This window comes from Myxine glutinosa, chromosome 13 (assembly GCF_964187855.1).
Source record: "Myxine glutinosa chromosome 13, kmMyxGlut1.1, whole genome shotgun sequence".
Taxonomy (NCBI): domain Eukaryota; kingdom Metazoa; phylum Chordata; class Myxini; order Myxiniformes; family Myxinidae; genus Myxine; species Myxine glutinosa.
In genome coordinates, this window is record NC_136273.1 from 50952042 (window position 1) to 50968865 (window position 16824).

Below are 16824 nucleotides of genomic sequence, written 5' to 3' on the forward strand. Positions count from 1 at the left end.
TGGCGGAGGTATGCTCCGTACCAAGTGCCGTTCTCGTTCCTTTTGTATCGACTACCTTTTGTATTCACTATAAACTGCTGAAAATAATTATGCTCACTCCTTTCCCCATCCCTCTACGCTTTAACATATTTGACCGCTATGCATGAAATGTCTATTGAAAGCTCAGTTTGTGATGCATCCACTGTGTGTTCCCTTGCGACAGGTGAGGCGATGGAGCAGGGCCTGCGTGACTGTTGTCGCTCGATCCGCATCGGGAAAATCCTCATCCAGAGTGATGAGGAGACACGCAAGGCCAAAGTTTACTATGCCAAGTTCCCTCCTGACATTGCACGTCGCAAAGTTCTGCTTATGTACCCAATACTGAGTAAGCTCACTATTTTTTGTTTGTTTTGTTTTCTACATTGCAATATTATTGTAACCCGCATCCGTTATTTTCATTATGGAATGATTATGATGCGTGCATCGCAAACCGTTAAGCACAATGACGTGTCTCACTTAAGTGACTGGCACAACTATTTTGTTTATACTGATGACAACATTTTATGATGGTGAGGTCAGATTATTTGTTAGGTGGGAAGTGGGGTCGGTGAGGGGCGGGTAGGATGAGAGGGATGGGTTGGGAAGACAACTGGAGCAATTCCAGAACATTTGTTTGTTATTATCCCATCACAAGTTGCCCTACGATGAGCCAAGCATGCTGTTATGGTGACCCCTTTGTGGAGTAAATGCCACTTTGCTTCCTCTACCTCAAGGCGTGTTTGTACCCAGAAACAAATGAATGAACTGGAGCAACGATTTCTGGCAAAGTGTGCCACACTTAAAAATGACCCACAATAACTTTTTCACTTTTGAAGTTGCCCTCCCCTCCCCTCCCCCCACAAATTTTCCTTTCAAGGCCTCTTCCATTCTCAGACCGAGGGGTACCTTTGGAGCTCCTTTAACTGATATTGCACAGCTTGAGAGGCCAAAGCACAGTTGTATCTCAATTGTTTTCTCTGACGGAGGATGATGATGCATGTTCGAGGCAAGCATATTCTTGTGGCACTGACGAGCTTGTCCTGCTATTGACTCATCACCTAGTTTGACAAATTGCAGGTGGAACATCACCATTGATGAACGGAGCCGTTTGTTAATTTTTATTGGGAGGGGTGGGAGAGGTTGGTGGGGGAAGGGTCAATGATATGGATTTCGTATTCCATCGATGGCATGTTCGGGGTAGATAATAACTGATGTAGAGGTAATGTGTACATGATTGATGTGCAGGAAATTGTCATTGAAGGTGTTTATAACAATTGGACAACATAGGTGTGTGGTTGGAATGAGAGAATGTCATATTGATTGTGGTAATTGTAAAAAAAACAAAAAAACAACACATAAGACATTAAAGCACGCTGCATTTATTTTGTTGTGTGACGATCCAGGTACCGGCAATACGGTCATAGAAGCGATCAAGGTACTCGTAGAACATGGAGTGTCGACCAATCACATCATCCTCCTTAGCCTTTTCTCCACCCCTCATGGTAAGTTTGCGCCGACGCGTACAGGCACATCCGTGTGCTCAACCTGTGATTTTCCTTCTAACTGTATTTTCAATTCATATTCATTATGCTATGAAGAGCGATTAAATTAAGGTAGTCTTCCAGGTTTGCTTTCTATATTGCTGTTAAACTAAAGTATATATAAAGCATGGTAACCCATTATATATGTACATGTATAATATATATATATATACAGTATATATATATATATATATATATATATAAATATATATATATATATATATATATATAAATATATATATATATATATATATATATATAAATATATATATATATATATATATATATATATATACCTATACATATATACCTATACATATATTATACATATACATATATAATGGGTTACCATGCTTTATTTCAACAATATTGATAGATAAAGGTAATATAATGTAACAAATATCATGAAACATTTACATTTTGTAGTCCATTGCATAATTTAAATAAACATAAATGCAAATTTCGCATGTGGAAAAAGTAAGTACTGTGATGTGGTGATTTCAACTGTCATCATGCCAGCTGGCTGGGTGTAGTTACCTCTCTCTCCAGCCATGGCACCGCAGCAAAGGACTTCTGCGACTCATTGGGACTGACACAATCTGTCAATTTCCCGAACCGGATCTCAGTCATTGGAGTATCTTCTCTTCTGGACTTGGTTATGACAAACTTCCCTGCAAATGTCTGCTGCTCTTCTTCTGCTCCAATCGGTTCTTCTGATCATGTGCTTGATAAAGTGGACATCTCTCTGACCATTCTCAGCGTCGACGAGTCTGGCATTTCACTCAGGCCAACTGGCATGGTCTTCAAGCAGCCATCAATCGTCTGGACTGGTCTCCCATCTCTCCTGCCTCTGACATCAACTCTTCCTGGGAATTCTTCCAAAGTAAATTGCTCTCTCTCATGCACAGACTTATCCCATCTCATCTTCAGTTGTCATACCCGACCTCCCGTCCATGGTACACTGAATCTTGTGGTGAGGCAGTTGCCCTGAAACAACTTGTTTTTCCTCTTGGAAGGCTAATCCAACTGAAGGCAATCTCAGTTCCTTCCACCAAGCTCGGAACAAGTGTGTGTCTACCCTCAGGAATGCCAGGAAGCACTATCTCTCCACACTCAAGAATGAACTCTCAAACCTGTCTCCTTCCTTCAAATCCTGGTGGCGTCTGGTCAAATCTGTTTCTGTTGTTTGTTGCCCCTCCATCCCCTCCCTTACCACAAATGGCGACACAGTTGACACCGCACGTGACAAAGCCGAATGCCTCAACTCTGTGTTTGCTTCAAAATCTTGTGTCCCAGCCCATCTCTCTCTGTTCGCATCTTACCCAGTCGGACCCAGCTGCTCCTGGACCCTGTGGCCTTCTCTCTTGACAAGGTGGATAAATTTTTGTCAAACCTCGGCTCTGATTCTGCAATTGGACCAGACGGCATCAGCCCACGGGTCCTAAAATCCTGCTCTGCTGCTCTTTCACACCCTTTCTCGATTCTCTTCACCCTCTCTTTTGCTCAAAGTTATCTGCCATCAGCTTGGAAATCGGCCAACATTACCGCTTTACACAAAAAGGTTCAAAAACAGATCCTTGCAACTGCAGACCAATCAGCCTGCTCCCAATTATCAGCAAAGTCATGAAATCCATCATTGCTTCGGATATCAAATCCTTCCTCTTCTCCAATGGCTTGATCTCTGAAAATCAATTTGGTTTCAGACCAGGTCACTCTACTATGGACATGCTGCTTCTGCTGTCTCAACAATGGATGGAGGTCCTCAATGCCAAACAGGAAATCAGAGCTGTCTCCCTTGACATATCACGTGCCTTCGATACGGTCTGGCACCCCGCTCTGCTCTCTAAAATCTCCTCCTATGGTATCCATGGAAATCTCCACGCATGGCTGGCGGACATCCTCTCTAGTCGTAGTCAACATGTGGCCCTGAATGGGTTTCTCTCATCTCCTCTTCCTGTTCAGGCTGGAGTTCCCCAAGGCAGTGTTCTGGGCCTTGTGCTTTTTCTGGTTTTCATCAATGATCTCTCCGACTCTCTGGAAAATCCTCTGTATCTCTTTGCTGATGACTCCAATCTCTGCCGCTCCATTCCTCATCCCTCAGATCGGCAGTCTGCAGCCTCCTCACTCTCTGCAGACCTGGACAAAATCACAGACTGGTCAAACAAGTGGAACATGTCTCTCAATCCTGAAAAATCTCACGCTCTTCCTATGTCTCTCAGAAAAGACCGACTGGACAACCCTCCCAGCTACTTTCTCAACAATCCTCTCCAATAAGTTCTGTCACTCAAGCTTTTGGGTCTCACCATCTCCTATGATCTTTCCTGGGAAAACCACATTTCCAAGCTGGCCTCCAAAGCCAGTCGCCGACTGGGCATCCTCAATCATGCGAAGTCCTTCCTTGGCACACCTGAGCTCCTCACCACATACAAGGCTTTCATCCACAGCTCAATGGAATTCTGCTCTCCCCTCTGGGCTGGTGCTCCTGCCTCACACCTAGCCCGGCTTCACGCTGTTGAAACCAAAGCTTTCAGAATCATTGGAATCTCCCGCGATGAAGCTATCTCCGAGGGCCTTTCACTCACTCACCACAGACAGGTAGGCGGGTCTTTCTCTCTTCTACTGACTCGCTCCCTTTATTATACGTTTTATATGTCCATTTGTTTTTTTTGTGATTAATGTTAGCTTCTACATGAGCCTCGATCTTGTATCCCAAAAAAATTAAAAAGCACCTTTTTTTAAATTAAAAAAGCATTTCACTCCCCTTCCCAACCACCCCCCCCCCCTCCACTCCCCTTCCAAATCCTGTAATGCTCTTGGCGCATCTGTCGCGTTCTCATTCACATTCAGTGACAGAGGAGGATATAATCATTTAGATGTCACTCAGATTGAGAGATAAGATTGAAGCCTCTGCTGCGGAGCAGCAAATATAATACCAAGTTTCATTGCTTATAAATTTGAGAAAATGATTGACTGCAAGTTTCATTTTTATTTATTGGTGGAGTCGAAAGCTCTGGGCTTCATTATTACTCAACGGGCCACTGGCGGTAGGTAACATCACCTCGGATGGAATCCTATGATGAAAGCACGGGCCGATGTGGTGACATCGTTGCAAATGAGCAAGTTCTCCAGCAATAAAATAAACTATTCGGACAATCTTCTTGTGTAATGTGTGCGGCCTATATTTCAAGATGCAAGATTCTGCATCAATTTTGTTCATTTTTTTTTTTAACTTGCAGGTGATGTTGCCTCTCTCAATGACAAATTAACTACAAAAGTATTTCCTTTATGTTGCTTAAAATCGGAGCATTGCAAGTAGATAGATAAAGTTGACAAAGAGTCAAATTTGAGCTTGCAGTCATGACCAAAAATGTTGGCACCCTTGCACGTTTTTCAAATAATGCACCATTTCTTCCAGAAAATTGTTGAAATTAAAAAATATTTTGGTATCCACATTTGTATTTCTTTGGTTTGCAGTGGAACAAAACAAAAAAGCTGAAAAAATTACAAAATCTTGGCTTATTCCACACAGAAATCCTAAAATGGCCTGGACAATATTATTGGCACCTTTTAGAAGTTAGAAATAATTCGATTTCAAGCAGGTGATTCTCCTTTACTTTGGAATTTAACTCAACTGTAGTGAGCTGCAGGTGCCTCCAATATAAAAATCACTCATTCAACCAGTTTGAATAGAGAAAATGAGTCATTCTGCTGTTTTGTGTCACTGTGTGTACCACAATGAGCATGGAGAAAAGAAAGAAAACCAGAGAATTGTCTGAGGAGGTCAGACACAAGATTGTAGCCAAGCCTGGACAGTGCCAGGCTATAAGTCCATCTCCAGAGACCTTGATGTTCCTGTGTCCGCCGTACGCAATGTTATCAGGAAGTTTAAGGCCCATGGCACTGTCGCCAACTTTCCTGGACGTGGCCGCAAGAGAAAACTTGATCGAAGATTGCAGCGAAGGATTGTTCGAATGGTGGAGAAAGCACCTCAATCAACTGCCAAACAGATTCAAGCTGACCTTCAGACACAAGGTATGACGGTTTCAACTCGCACCAGCCATCGCCAACTCGATGAAAGGGGGTTCTATGGTAGGTGATCCACGACTGAGAGAGAGGCATAAGAAAGCCCGACTGGAGTTTGCCAAAACACACCTGAACAAGCCAAAATCCCTCTGGGAGAATGCAATGTGGACAGATGAGACCAAATTGGAGCTTTTTGGTAAAGCACATCATCTCTACATTTACAGAGAACAAAATGAAGCCTTCAAAGAAAAGAACACCTTCCCTACAGTCAAACATAGAGGAGGTTCAGTAATGTTTTGGGGTTGCTGTGCTGCCTCTGGCACTAGGTGCCTTGAATGTGTGCATTGCTTCATGAAATCAGGAGATTACCAAGGCATTTTGGAACACAATGTTCAACCCAGTGTCAGAAAGGTGGGTCTTCATCAAAGGTCATGGGCCTGCAGCAGGACAATGACCCCAAACACACTTCAAAATGCACCCAGGAATGATTCAAGACAAAATGCTGGACTGTTCAGAAGTGGCCAGCAATGAGTCCAGATGTAAATCCCATTGAACACCTGTGGGGAGATCTGAAAACAGCAGTTGGGAGAAGGCACCCTTCAAATCTGGGAGAATTGGAGCAGTTTGCACAAGAAGACTGGGCCAAACTGCCAGTAGAGAGGTGCCAGAAGCTCATTCATGTCTATCGGAAGCACTTGACTGCAGTTATTTTGTCCAAAGGCCGTGCTACCAAATATTAAGTCGAGGGTGTCAATAATTTTATTAATGCCATTTATTTTTATTTTCTGATTAAAAAGGATATATTAAGTTCTGAATCAAAAACAAAGGTTCTGTAATATTAACAGTGAACTGAAGAATTGTGGAGACCAAATACTTTTGTCAATTTGAACTTATATTTAGAGAACATTGTGAGTTATTTGAAAAAAGTGCAAGGGTGCCAATATTTTTGGCCACGACTATATGTATACACATTGATATCCAACGATTATCCCCTGCCACATTGCCAATATATCGACTGTTCATCGTATGTTATCCAGTTCTGGCATGAAGCTTGTCTTGTTCTCTGCTGTTGTTGTGTTTGTGTGCTTCCCTCTCCCTCCCCCTCTTGTATTCCACTGCCTTCATTGGATGTTTTATGTGTCTGTGTATGGTTTCATGTTCAATGTGTTAGCTGTTACACGAGCCTCAGTTCTGTATACAAAAAAAAAGAAAAAAAAGAAGCTTGGTATCTATACAGAAAACATGATGGTGAAGTTGCATGCGACAATCCCAATTATCGATACAGGATAGTGATGTAACATCAAGTATCTAATTTACTGACCACTTCTCCCCCCCCCCCCCTCCCTTCTTCCTTCTGTCCCTCACATATTCAACCATAAATTTCTTGCTGGGCAGGCTGCAGAACCACCTCAGCCATGAAGTATCCTCAGCTAATCTCTTTCATATACAACACAGTTCCGTTGAGGTCACAGAGATGCATTTTGAAGGGCAGTTGCAAAACTTGTATTTCCAGGGGATTGATTTGCTGAGAGATAAATGACACGATCTTATTGATGTTGGTGGAACTTGTATTGTTAGGGGGAGGGGGGAAAGTTTCAGCAGTCTGTTCTATTTGTCAGAATTTTTGGTTGTTGCCATGCACATGATTTTGAAATTTTTTGAGGGAAAGTAATGGAACCGAGACCGATTAAGAGATGTAACGGGAAATTGCAGCTCTTTATGGCATTGTAGGGTGTACAGGGTGGCCTGAAGGTCACTTTATCCTTGCATAGTTTCTCACACTTTACCCTTGCATAGTTATAGATAGAAACATAGTTTCTCATTTCCTTCCCCTCCGCCTTCCCCTGCTGTGGTATGCGGCAACACTGACGCAATGACAGAGGGCGGGGAGGGGGGCGGGGTAGGGGAGGGGGGAGGGTGGCATAGGAAGCGTGGTGGGCACAAGTCGCTTGTATCGAAGAGTGAGTGTAAAACAATTGCTCAAGTGCGGACAGCTAACGTGAAACGCTTTAGAAAACTTCCACCAAAGCAGATTTTGTTAAATTGGGAAATACGAGCTTTTGAAACAAGTGTGAAGGACAAGAAGTGCAGTGGAAGCCTGGTATTGATGAAGAAACATGTGCGCTGCTGTATTGGCATCAGTTGACCGGTCACCGAGAAAGTCAACAAGAGCGAAATTGATGGCCCGCCATCGCAAATCCCCACGCTTCCCACCTAAAACAAAATTGAAAGACTGGCAAAAAGTTCTACCAGGAATGACCCAATATCAAATTTGAACTTTCAAAAAATCTTCTGTTTTTAACCCCTGTGACACTCCCTCAGGCATGAACTGGTTGGGGGGTAAAATCTAACAAATCGTTGCATATTCCATGCGTTTCCCAATGTTCATTGCATATGTAAAGTTTCATTTAAAATTGGCCATAATTGCATTTTTTTTGTATTTGACCTTTTGACCACACACCAGGGTGTGGGGAGGGGGCAGTAGAAATGATACTGTTCTCACACCTTGCCATGTGTGATCATAACTACCAGGTTTGGTAACTTTCTGCACAACCATTTAGGAGGGGATGGCGTGATTGACGGACAGACCAGGCCCAATTACAAACCTCCCATTTTTTACGGCTTAGCCCACTAGAACAGTGTTTGTCCGTCCGTATGTCCCTTCAAACGTATACCAATCAGAGCTGAGGATCTGGTCACATGACGGGGTGATGTGATTACGTCTGATGTCATTACGGCAGTCCGGAGGCTGACTCCACACACCGCCATTTTAATTCCAATTTCGTTCAGGCCAAACATATTGTTGAACCTGTCATATATCACAATCGCCATGCTCTACCTTTACGTTTTTCATTCAGTGTGAAACACAAACAAACCGATTGTTAAAATGAACATCAAATATCAAAAGCATTGGCGTTGCGGGTCTTCGAACAATACGGTACGTATAGGCCTTAGGTTTCATGCCTCACCTTTGGACCGCTTCGGACAAATTAAGCCCAGGTTTCTTAATACAGTAGTGAGTAGTGTATCCTTTCAGTAGTATCGTTTTCGTAAGAATTAGAATAATATAGTAAATATAACCATAACACTTCAATCTCAATGTCGTGAATGTAAAGTTAATGAATTGAAGCGGTGTATGGTTCATGAGTCAATGATAAGCGGTGTAACCGCGGAAGTAAGGAATTAGGCTCGGGTTTTCATTTTCGTAATAATGATTCAATTTCGGGTTTTTTTCATAGTAATATCATTTTCGTAATAATGATAACGTAACGTTAAAATTATAATAAATGTAATAGCAGGTAACTATTTGCATTAATAGCATTTGCAGGTAACCTCCCTGCAAATGTCTGCTGCTCTTCTTCTGCTCCAATCGGTTCTTCTGATCATGTGCTTGTTAAAGTGGACATCTCTGGCCATTCTCAGAGAGACTCCTCAGCGCCGATGAGTCTGACATTTCACTCATGTTGACTGGCATGGGCTGCAAGCAGCCATCAATCACCTGTACTGGACTCACATCTCTACTGCCTCTGACATCAATTCTTCCTGGGAATTCTTCCAAAGCAAACTGCTCTCTCTCATGCACAGATTTATCCCATCTCGTCTTCAGTTGTCTTACCCTTCATCCCGTCCATGGTACACTGAATCTTGTGGTGAGGCAGTTGCCCTGAAACAACTTGCCTTTGCCTCTTGGAAGGCAAATCCAACTGAAGGCAATCTCAGTTCCTTCCACCAAGCTCGGAACAAGTGTGTGTCTACCCTCAGGAGTGCCAGGAAGCACTATCTCTCCACACTCAAGCATGAACTCTCAAACCTGTCTCCTTCCTCCAAATCCTGGTGGCGTCTGGTGAAATCCGTTTCTGTTGTTTGTTCCCCCTCCATCCCCCCCCTTACCTCAAATGGTTACACAGTTGACGCACTCACGTGACAAAGCCGAATGCCTCAACTCTGTGTTTGCCTCAAAATCTTGTGTCCCAAACCCATATCTCTCTGTTCCCACCTTACCCATTCGAACCCAACTGTTCCTGGACTCTGTGTCCTTCTCTCCTGACAAGGTGGAGAAGTTTTTGTCAAACCTCGACTCTGATTCTGCAACTGGACCAGATGGCATCAGCCCACGGGTCCCAACATCCTGCTCTGCCACTCTATCTCACCCTCTTTCTGTTCTTTTCACGCTCTCCTTTGCTCAAGGTAATCTGCCAGCACCTTGGAAATCAGCCAACATCACCGCTTTACACAAAAAATGTGCAAAAACAGATCCTTGCAACTACAGACCAATCAGCCTGCTCCCAATTATCAGCAAAGTCATGGAATTCCATCATTGCTTCAGATATCAAATCCTTCCTCTTCTCCAATGGCTTGATCTCCAATCATCAATTTGGATTCAGACCAGGTCATTCTACTCTGGACATGTTGCTTCTGCTGTCCCAACAATGGATGGAGGTCCTCAATGCCAAACAGGAAATCAGAGCTGTCTCCCTTGACATATCACATGCCTTCGATACGGTCTGGCACCCAGCTCTGCTCACCAAACTCTCCTCCTATGGTATCCATGGAAATCTCCACGCTTGGCTTGCGGACTTCCTCTCTGGTCGTAGTCAACGTGTGGCCCTGAATGGATTTCTCTCATCGCCCCTTCCTGTTCTGGCTGGCGTTCCCCAAGGTAGTGTTCTGGGCCCTGTGCTTTTTCTGGTCTTCAACAATGATCTCTCCGATTCTCTGGAAAATCCTCTCTATCTCTTTGCTGATGACTCCACTCTCTGCTGCTCCATTCCTCATCCCTCAGATCCGTAGTTTGCAGCCTCCTCAATCTCTGCAGACCTGGACAAAATCACAGACTGGTCAAACAAGTGGAACATGTCTTTCAATCCTGACAAATCTCACACTTTTACTATGTCTCTCTGAAAAGACCGACTGGAAAACCCTCCCATCTACTTTCTCAACAATCCTCTCCAAGAAGTTCTGTCGCTCAAGCTTTTGGGTCTCACTATCTGCCATGATCTTTCTTGGGAAAACCACATTTCTAAGCTGGCCTCCAAAGCCAGTCGCTGACTGGGCATCCTCCGTCGTGCTATGTCCTTCCTTAGCACACCTGAGCTCCTCACCACATACAAGGCTTTCATCTGCAGCTCAATGGAATACTGTTCTCCCCTCTGGGCTGGTGCTCCTGCCTCACACCTAGCTCGGCTTCACGGTGTTGAAACCAAAGCTTTCAGAATCATTGGAATCTCCCGCGATGAAGCTATCTCCGAGGGCCTTACACTCACTCACCGCAGGCATGTTGGTGGTCTTTCTGTCTTCTACCGACTCCTCTCCGGCCTTGCTCCTCTAGCTCTCTCTGTGCTCTGTCCCCCAAATATTCCTGCAGGTCGCACAAGTTCTGCCAGCAACCCTCTTATGGTTAAACTGCCAAAATCTAGGCTCTCTGCTCACCTTCACTCTTTCATTCCCCTTTTCTCCCGCCTCTGGAACAAACTTCCCCACTCCCTTCAATCCCATTCCTCCCTCCAGGTCTTTAAAATAGCTGTTCACCACCATCTCTTATCTTCCCCCATCCAAAACCTTGATCTTTTCTACCCCCGCTAATTCACCCCAGATACACTTTTTCGAAATTCCAACTTCTTTCCTGGAAGTCCTTGCAGTGTCCATGTGTTTTATACTTCTCCCACCTCCCCCCAGGCCCTCTCCCTCCCACAGTTCTCTCGATGTCCCTGCTCTCAAATGTTGTGTTTGTGTCCTTCCCCCTCTTTCCCCATCCTGTCTACTGCTCCCCTTATTTTGTGTTTTGTGTGTCGGTTTGTGTCGGTTTGACTTTTGGTGTGATTAATGTTAGCTCTTTCACGAGCCTCGATCTTGTATACCAAAAAAAAAAAAAAATTCTAACACTAATCCCTTCGTAATGGCTGCAAAGTTACTAGAGGTTTTAATATATCTTCTATATATTAAAGTAACGGCAGTTTTGTGTCATGCTATGCCATTATGTCTTTCTTCAACTAAAGTATCAAACAAGCTACGCCGCTGTTAGACTTTCAGGCTTGTTTTTTTTTCAAAAAGTGTGGGGATAACAAGATAGTGAGCCAGTAAACTTGGCATATCACAGACCACTTTGCAAACTCATGAAAAAGATCTTTAGTTGAAACCCTGGCGTCCATCATTTGTGAATGAACCGAGTGATGCCGAAACGGAGTTCCAGAAACGGCGCTGTGCATCATGCGATGTCTTGCTTGACACTTTCCCAACTACCCTGTCTTGAGGAAAGGTGTTGTTTTCAGATGAATGTGCCATCTCTCAAAGCTCATGGGCACGAAATATGGTGTTCTGATCAAAGGAAAATCCACTTTCCAAATTGGAGCATCAACCACCACACGTGATGATATTGGTAGGAATGACCTCAGGATATTTATTTATTAGTCCCTATTTTTTTAAGGACCGGTTAATGGCGTCGCTTAGAATCATATGTTAAGAAACTGGCTGGTACCATCACTTGTTACTGCAGTGCTTCTCACTCTACCTTTCTATTTCCCGGCATGCCCTTTTATGCCAGCCACACTGGACTCCTCTCTTCTTCCATTTGTTGGACTTGTCTTCTTGAATTTTCTTTCACTCTTGCTCTTCCTTCCTTTTTTTTTCTTTATCAATGTGACAACCTACCACCATCTTGTGTTGTATCCCATGTTGATCCATGGTTTCTTTCTCTTCTTTCTGGCCTTTCCCCTAATATGTGACCTTCTCTTCTCTCTGCTGTCCTCATCTGCTTCTCATTGTGCTTGCTGTATGTCTATCCATGTTCCTTTTTGTTGTCCTGAACGTATGTTTATGATTTGTATGGCACCCTGTCTGCAAGATCCTCTTTGCTCCGCTGTCGGTTGCGTGACCTCTTGATGTGCTTTCCCTTCCTCTTCCATGAGACTTGATCTCTTTAAAAAGAAAATAAAAGTAAATAAAACACAAACAAACATATTGCTACGGTTTTGAGATTTGCACATATTGATCATTAAAGGTTAAAGGGTTGCCCCCCATAGTTAGTCCACGAGCAACACGTAGGCCCACTTGTAATATTAGTTATGTCATAGTATGTGTAAGTATAGGCCATTTCCCCTATTAATATCTGCGTTGTGTAAAGACATGAGATTAGGTCCCGTTCATTTTGCGTCCACCCTCCAATTCCACCTCGATGGGCGGAATCCATCCCGCGCCCCATTTGGCTGCCCACTCAGTTTGTTAAGCATTGGCTGCTCGACCCAGTTTGTTACGCATCGGCTGCTCACTAGTCGAGTGACACGAGGTAGGCCTGAGAAGGCGGAGCGCGGGGTTGGGGTGGGGGCGGCGTTGAGATCGGAGCGTCAGAGGCGATGACGGTAAGAGCCACCAGCCAATCAGGGCTCTAACGGCATAGCATGAGAGGGTGTGGAGAGGCGCGTCTGGTGAGTTCGAGAAGGTTCGTGGGGCGTGCCTATATAAGTCACTGCACAAAGCCCTTGAACAGGACTGATCGAGAGGCCTCGCAGAGGAGAGAAAGGGACTTGTTACAGAGAGGACTTGTCGGCAGGAGAACTTGACTTGCATCACTCGTTTTGAGGCTTTGAACTGTACCTCGCAGTATAACGTACGCGCCAGAGGGGAGGAAGAAGAAGCGTTGGCGATACGAGTACACGGCTGCAGCCAGACGTGCCGGTGGCGAATAGCGCCTACTTCAGCCACGCGAGTAGACGCGGATAAACCTGCCAGTGATTAATCACCAGAGCCCACACACTACCGTTCGCCCCGTAATAACCCTGTGCATACAAGACGACATGCGGAGAGCTCCTGCCTTCTCCTCCTTCCATCTGCACGGGACTAGCCGGAGACCGGAGGGAGCTGCACGAGAGCCATCCCTGGACGCGCGTACCATCATCCTGCAGCTGCAAGCCCCGTGTGAGTGTGTGTGTGTGTGAAACGGGCCCGTCTGTCCTGGGTATTAAGTAAGACTGTCTAAGGCTGCACTGTGTCCCCTTTTTCTTGAACCAGTGTATCGTGTAAATAAACCTGTGATTCCTTTTTCCAATTCGATCGCCTCTGTGATTTCGCCATTGACTAAGCGTGGCACGAATAAGATCGCTAGAACCGGGTTCACCATCTAAATGGCACGGATCGCGTGTACGCACCGCTCGGCGTCTCAACACGCGTGGTTCGTGCGGGGCTTATTTCCTCGTTTCAGGGCAGCGCGAGTAATTAGGTAATAGCGAATTCTAGTCCTAATACCCGATTTCGCGCTGTCCGGAAGGGACGTCATAGGTCCCGGGTCCCGCCAGGCCAGTCAAAGACAAGGGGACTAATTCCCCCTTGGTAAGGGGAGAAGGCCGGCGGCAGATCCGCAACATTTGGTGTCAGGAGTGGGATTGGGACCCGAAGTGTGCTTAACGCACTCGAAAATTACGAGCGACCGAAATTTAGTTATTAACATCTAAATTGAATTCGTGCCATGGCTAGCCAAAGCGGTCGAATGCCGGTTTGGGTAAATGATGAGGTAGAGGGAGAAGAATGAATAACCCAGGACCCCTGGGAAGAATTGGGAGAAATGGAGGATGACATTAATGAGGGTACGGCAGTAGAGGTAGCAGGGGAATAAAATGGCGTCGCCTCACACGTGGCGGCGAGGGCCGAGCGCGCGCTGCCAGCGGGTTCGGACCTGTATGCACTCATGATTCAACTCATGGCATCCACAAAAAGGGAGGGGGACAAATCAAGGGCAGAAATGAAAGAAATGAGCGAATTGAGAGAATTCATTGGTGCCCAAAAGGACGAAATTCGGGGAATAAATAGTGGCGTAAATAAAATAAATGGGAGAATGGACATCCAAGAGGAAAAGATGGATGCGCAAAGTAACCAATTGAAAGTAGAGGGGGACAAATCAAGGGCAGAAATGAAAGAAATGAAAGATGGGTTATTGGGGTTGGAAAACAAAATGGACACCCAAAGTGACAAATCCACCCGGGAAATAAAAGGGTTGGAAAACAAAATGGGGGGCCAATTGAAGGAAATGGGGGACAAATCCGCCCGGGAAATAAGACAGATAGGGGATCAATTAGAAGAGGTAAAAAATGGGCTGGAAAGCAAAATGGACGCCCAAAAGAACGAATTGGAAAAAATGAGGGTGGCATCTAAGAGGGAAATAGAAGAGATGGGGGAGGACATAAGGCGCGGGTTGAGCGAAAAGGTCGCATTGGTACGCGGCGAGGTAAAGCAGTGCGAGGAGCGCGTGGAGAAGGAGTTGAGGAAGAGTACGGCTAGGTTACATGGGCGTATAGAGGAATTGACGTGGGAAGTAGAGAAGCTGACGGTGGGACAGCAGGAGTTAAGGGAGCAAGTGGGTAGGAACACGGACGTGATAGGGGGGCTGAAAGCAGCACAAAAGGAAATAAGAAGGGAGGTAATAGCGACGAAGAAGGAGTGTTAGGTGGTACACGAAGGGCTGACAAAGAGGTTAGATGACGTGGTAGAGACGTTGGGGACAAGGGAACGAGAGGTTAGGACCCATATAGAGACGACCAGGGTGGCTCTAGAAGAAGAAATTGTGGGGGCGCACCGGGAAATAGAAGAGGTGAAACAAAAGCTAGAAGAAGGGGTGAGTGAAATTAAAAAGAGACGGAAGGAGACTAAAAATGAAATAAAGGAGGAGGTGATGGAGTATGTGCAAGGTCTGTGTTCACATCGTGATGACGTGCCTGCTAACCAAATAAAGAGTTTGCAGGTGGCGGAGGAGAAGCGAAGAGGAAGAAGCCCCGAGTTGAGTGGCGATAATGTCGGAAATGTGTATGGTGTGAGGGGAGGTTCGACAAGCTTGGGAGTTGGCATAGACCCGGGCGTTCGTGAGAGGCCGATGGTAAGGTGTGCGACTGTTCTGGAGTGCGTGGAAAGAGAGTGTGCGCAGGGATGTCCAACCATGGGGAATGCGAGAGGTGTTGGTGAGCCGGGGTGTGCGAGTATGGAATGGGTAGCGGGTTGCGACGAGGCGACCCAAGCATCGACACCGACCGGGGTAGTCTTTAGAGGGACGGGGGATGCACGCGAGCCTCCAGGGAGTAGTGTACTGTGGGGGCCCGAACGGTTCGGCCCCGCGTTAATTCCGCAGGGAGCGGCGCACGGGGTCCGGCCTTCCGGCGGCCATAAGGTTCCACTCGCGCCGTATGACGGCAAGAGTGATTTGAGGGCGTACCTGGTGCAATTTGACCATGTGTGTAGGGGTAATGGTTGGAATCCAGACGAAGGTGGGGTACACCCTGTGGGAGCACTGCGCGGTGCGGCGGCGCAGGTTCTGACGGCTTTACCCCCGGGTGCTATCACCCTGCCAGATCTCTGTGCAGCCCTAATTAATCGTTTTGGTGTTGAACAGCAGAGCGAGCTTGTTAAAGCTCAGCTCGCGGTGCGAAAAAGAAAACCCCAGGAGACCATCGGGGAGCTAGCCTACGACATTCGCCGCGCAGTGGGGATAGCACATGCAGACATGGCCGCGACCTCCCAGGAAAGCTTGGCGCTGGACCATTTCATCCAGGCCTTCCCGGACCCTGAGCTTCGGCAACAGCTCGCCATGTGGCATCCGCGGACCTTGAGCCAGGCGGCCGACGCAGCGGCCCGTTGGGAAGCAGCGAGGCCCCTGGCCCGGGGGAGCGAGCGCCACACAGTGGCGGTGAGACAGGTGGGGCTCCGTGGATGGTGGCGGACCCCTGAGAGGGTCCGCCCCTGAAAGGGGCCCTGACCTGGAGGACATGGTCCGAAGGCTGGTGGACCAGCGCCTGGCGGGATCTGGACCATGGCAGGTGGCTCCGGAGGTGGCGCACGGTAGGCCACGGACAAATGCCCCAATTAGGACCTACAGCGGGGGGCAATTTGGAATTCCGGAGGCAAGCACCTTACCAGGTGAGGTGCTTTAATTGTAGCCGGGTGGGTCACCGTGCGTGGGAGTGCCGAGCCCCGCGCTGGGACGGACCCCGGCAGCCGGGACCATCAACTCCGCCTCGTACGGGTCGGGCTATCCGACCCCAGACACCCCCCCGCCAGGGCCCGGGAAACTAATATGTGCCGAGCATGCAGGGCCGCGTTCGGTAGCAGGGGATGGTGAAGAGCCCTCATTGACGCGACAGGTCATCTATTGTGGCCAAATTGGTACAGGTAGCTTGACAATTCGGTGCAAAATTGCCGGCGTGGGGGTAGACACCGTAGTGGACACAGGAGCTAGCGCCACGATCATCAGCCCTGTGATCCTTAA

The 16824-nt window shown here is 46.5% G+C and overlaps 1 protein-coding gene across 1 annotated transcript in view; it reads left to right on the forward strand.

Moving 5' to 3' along the window:
- Positions 1-16824, forward strand: part of UPRT (uracil phosphoribosyltransferase homolog) — an 84255-nt gene that overhangs the window by 55550 nt on the left and 11881 nt on the right. Inside the window, exons 5-6 of the mRNA XM_078767457.1 lie at positions 203-364; positions 1422-1520. Of these exons, the coding sequence (XP_078623583.1) occupies positions 203-364; positions 1422-1520 (261 nt within the window). The remainder of the gene's footprint in view (positions 1-202; positions 365-1421; positions 1521-16824) is intronic.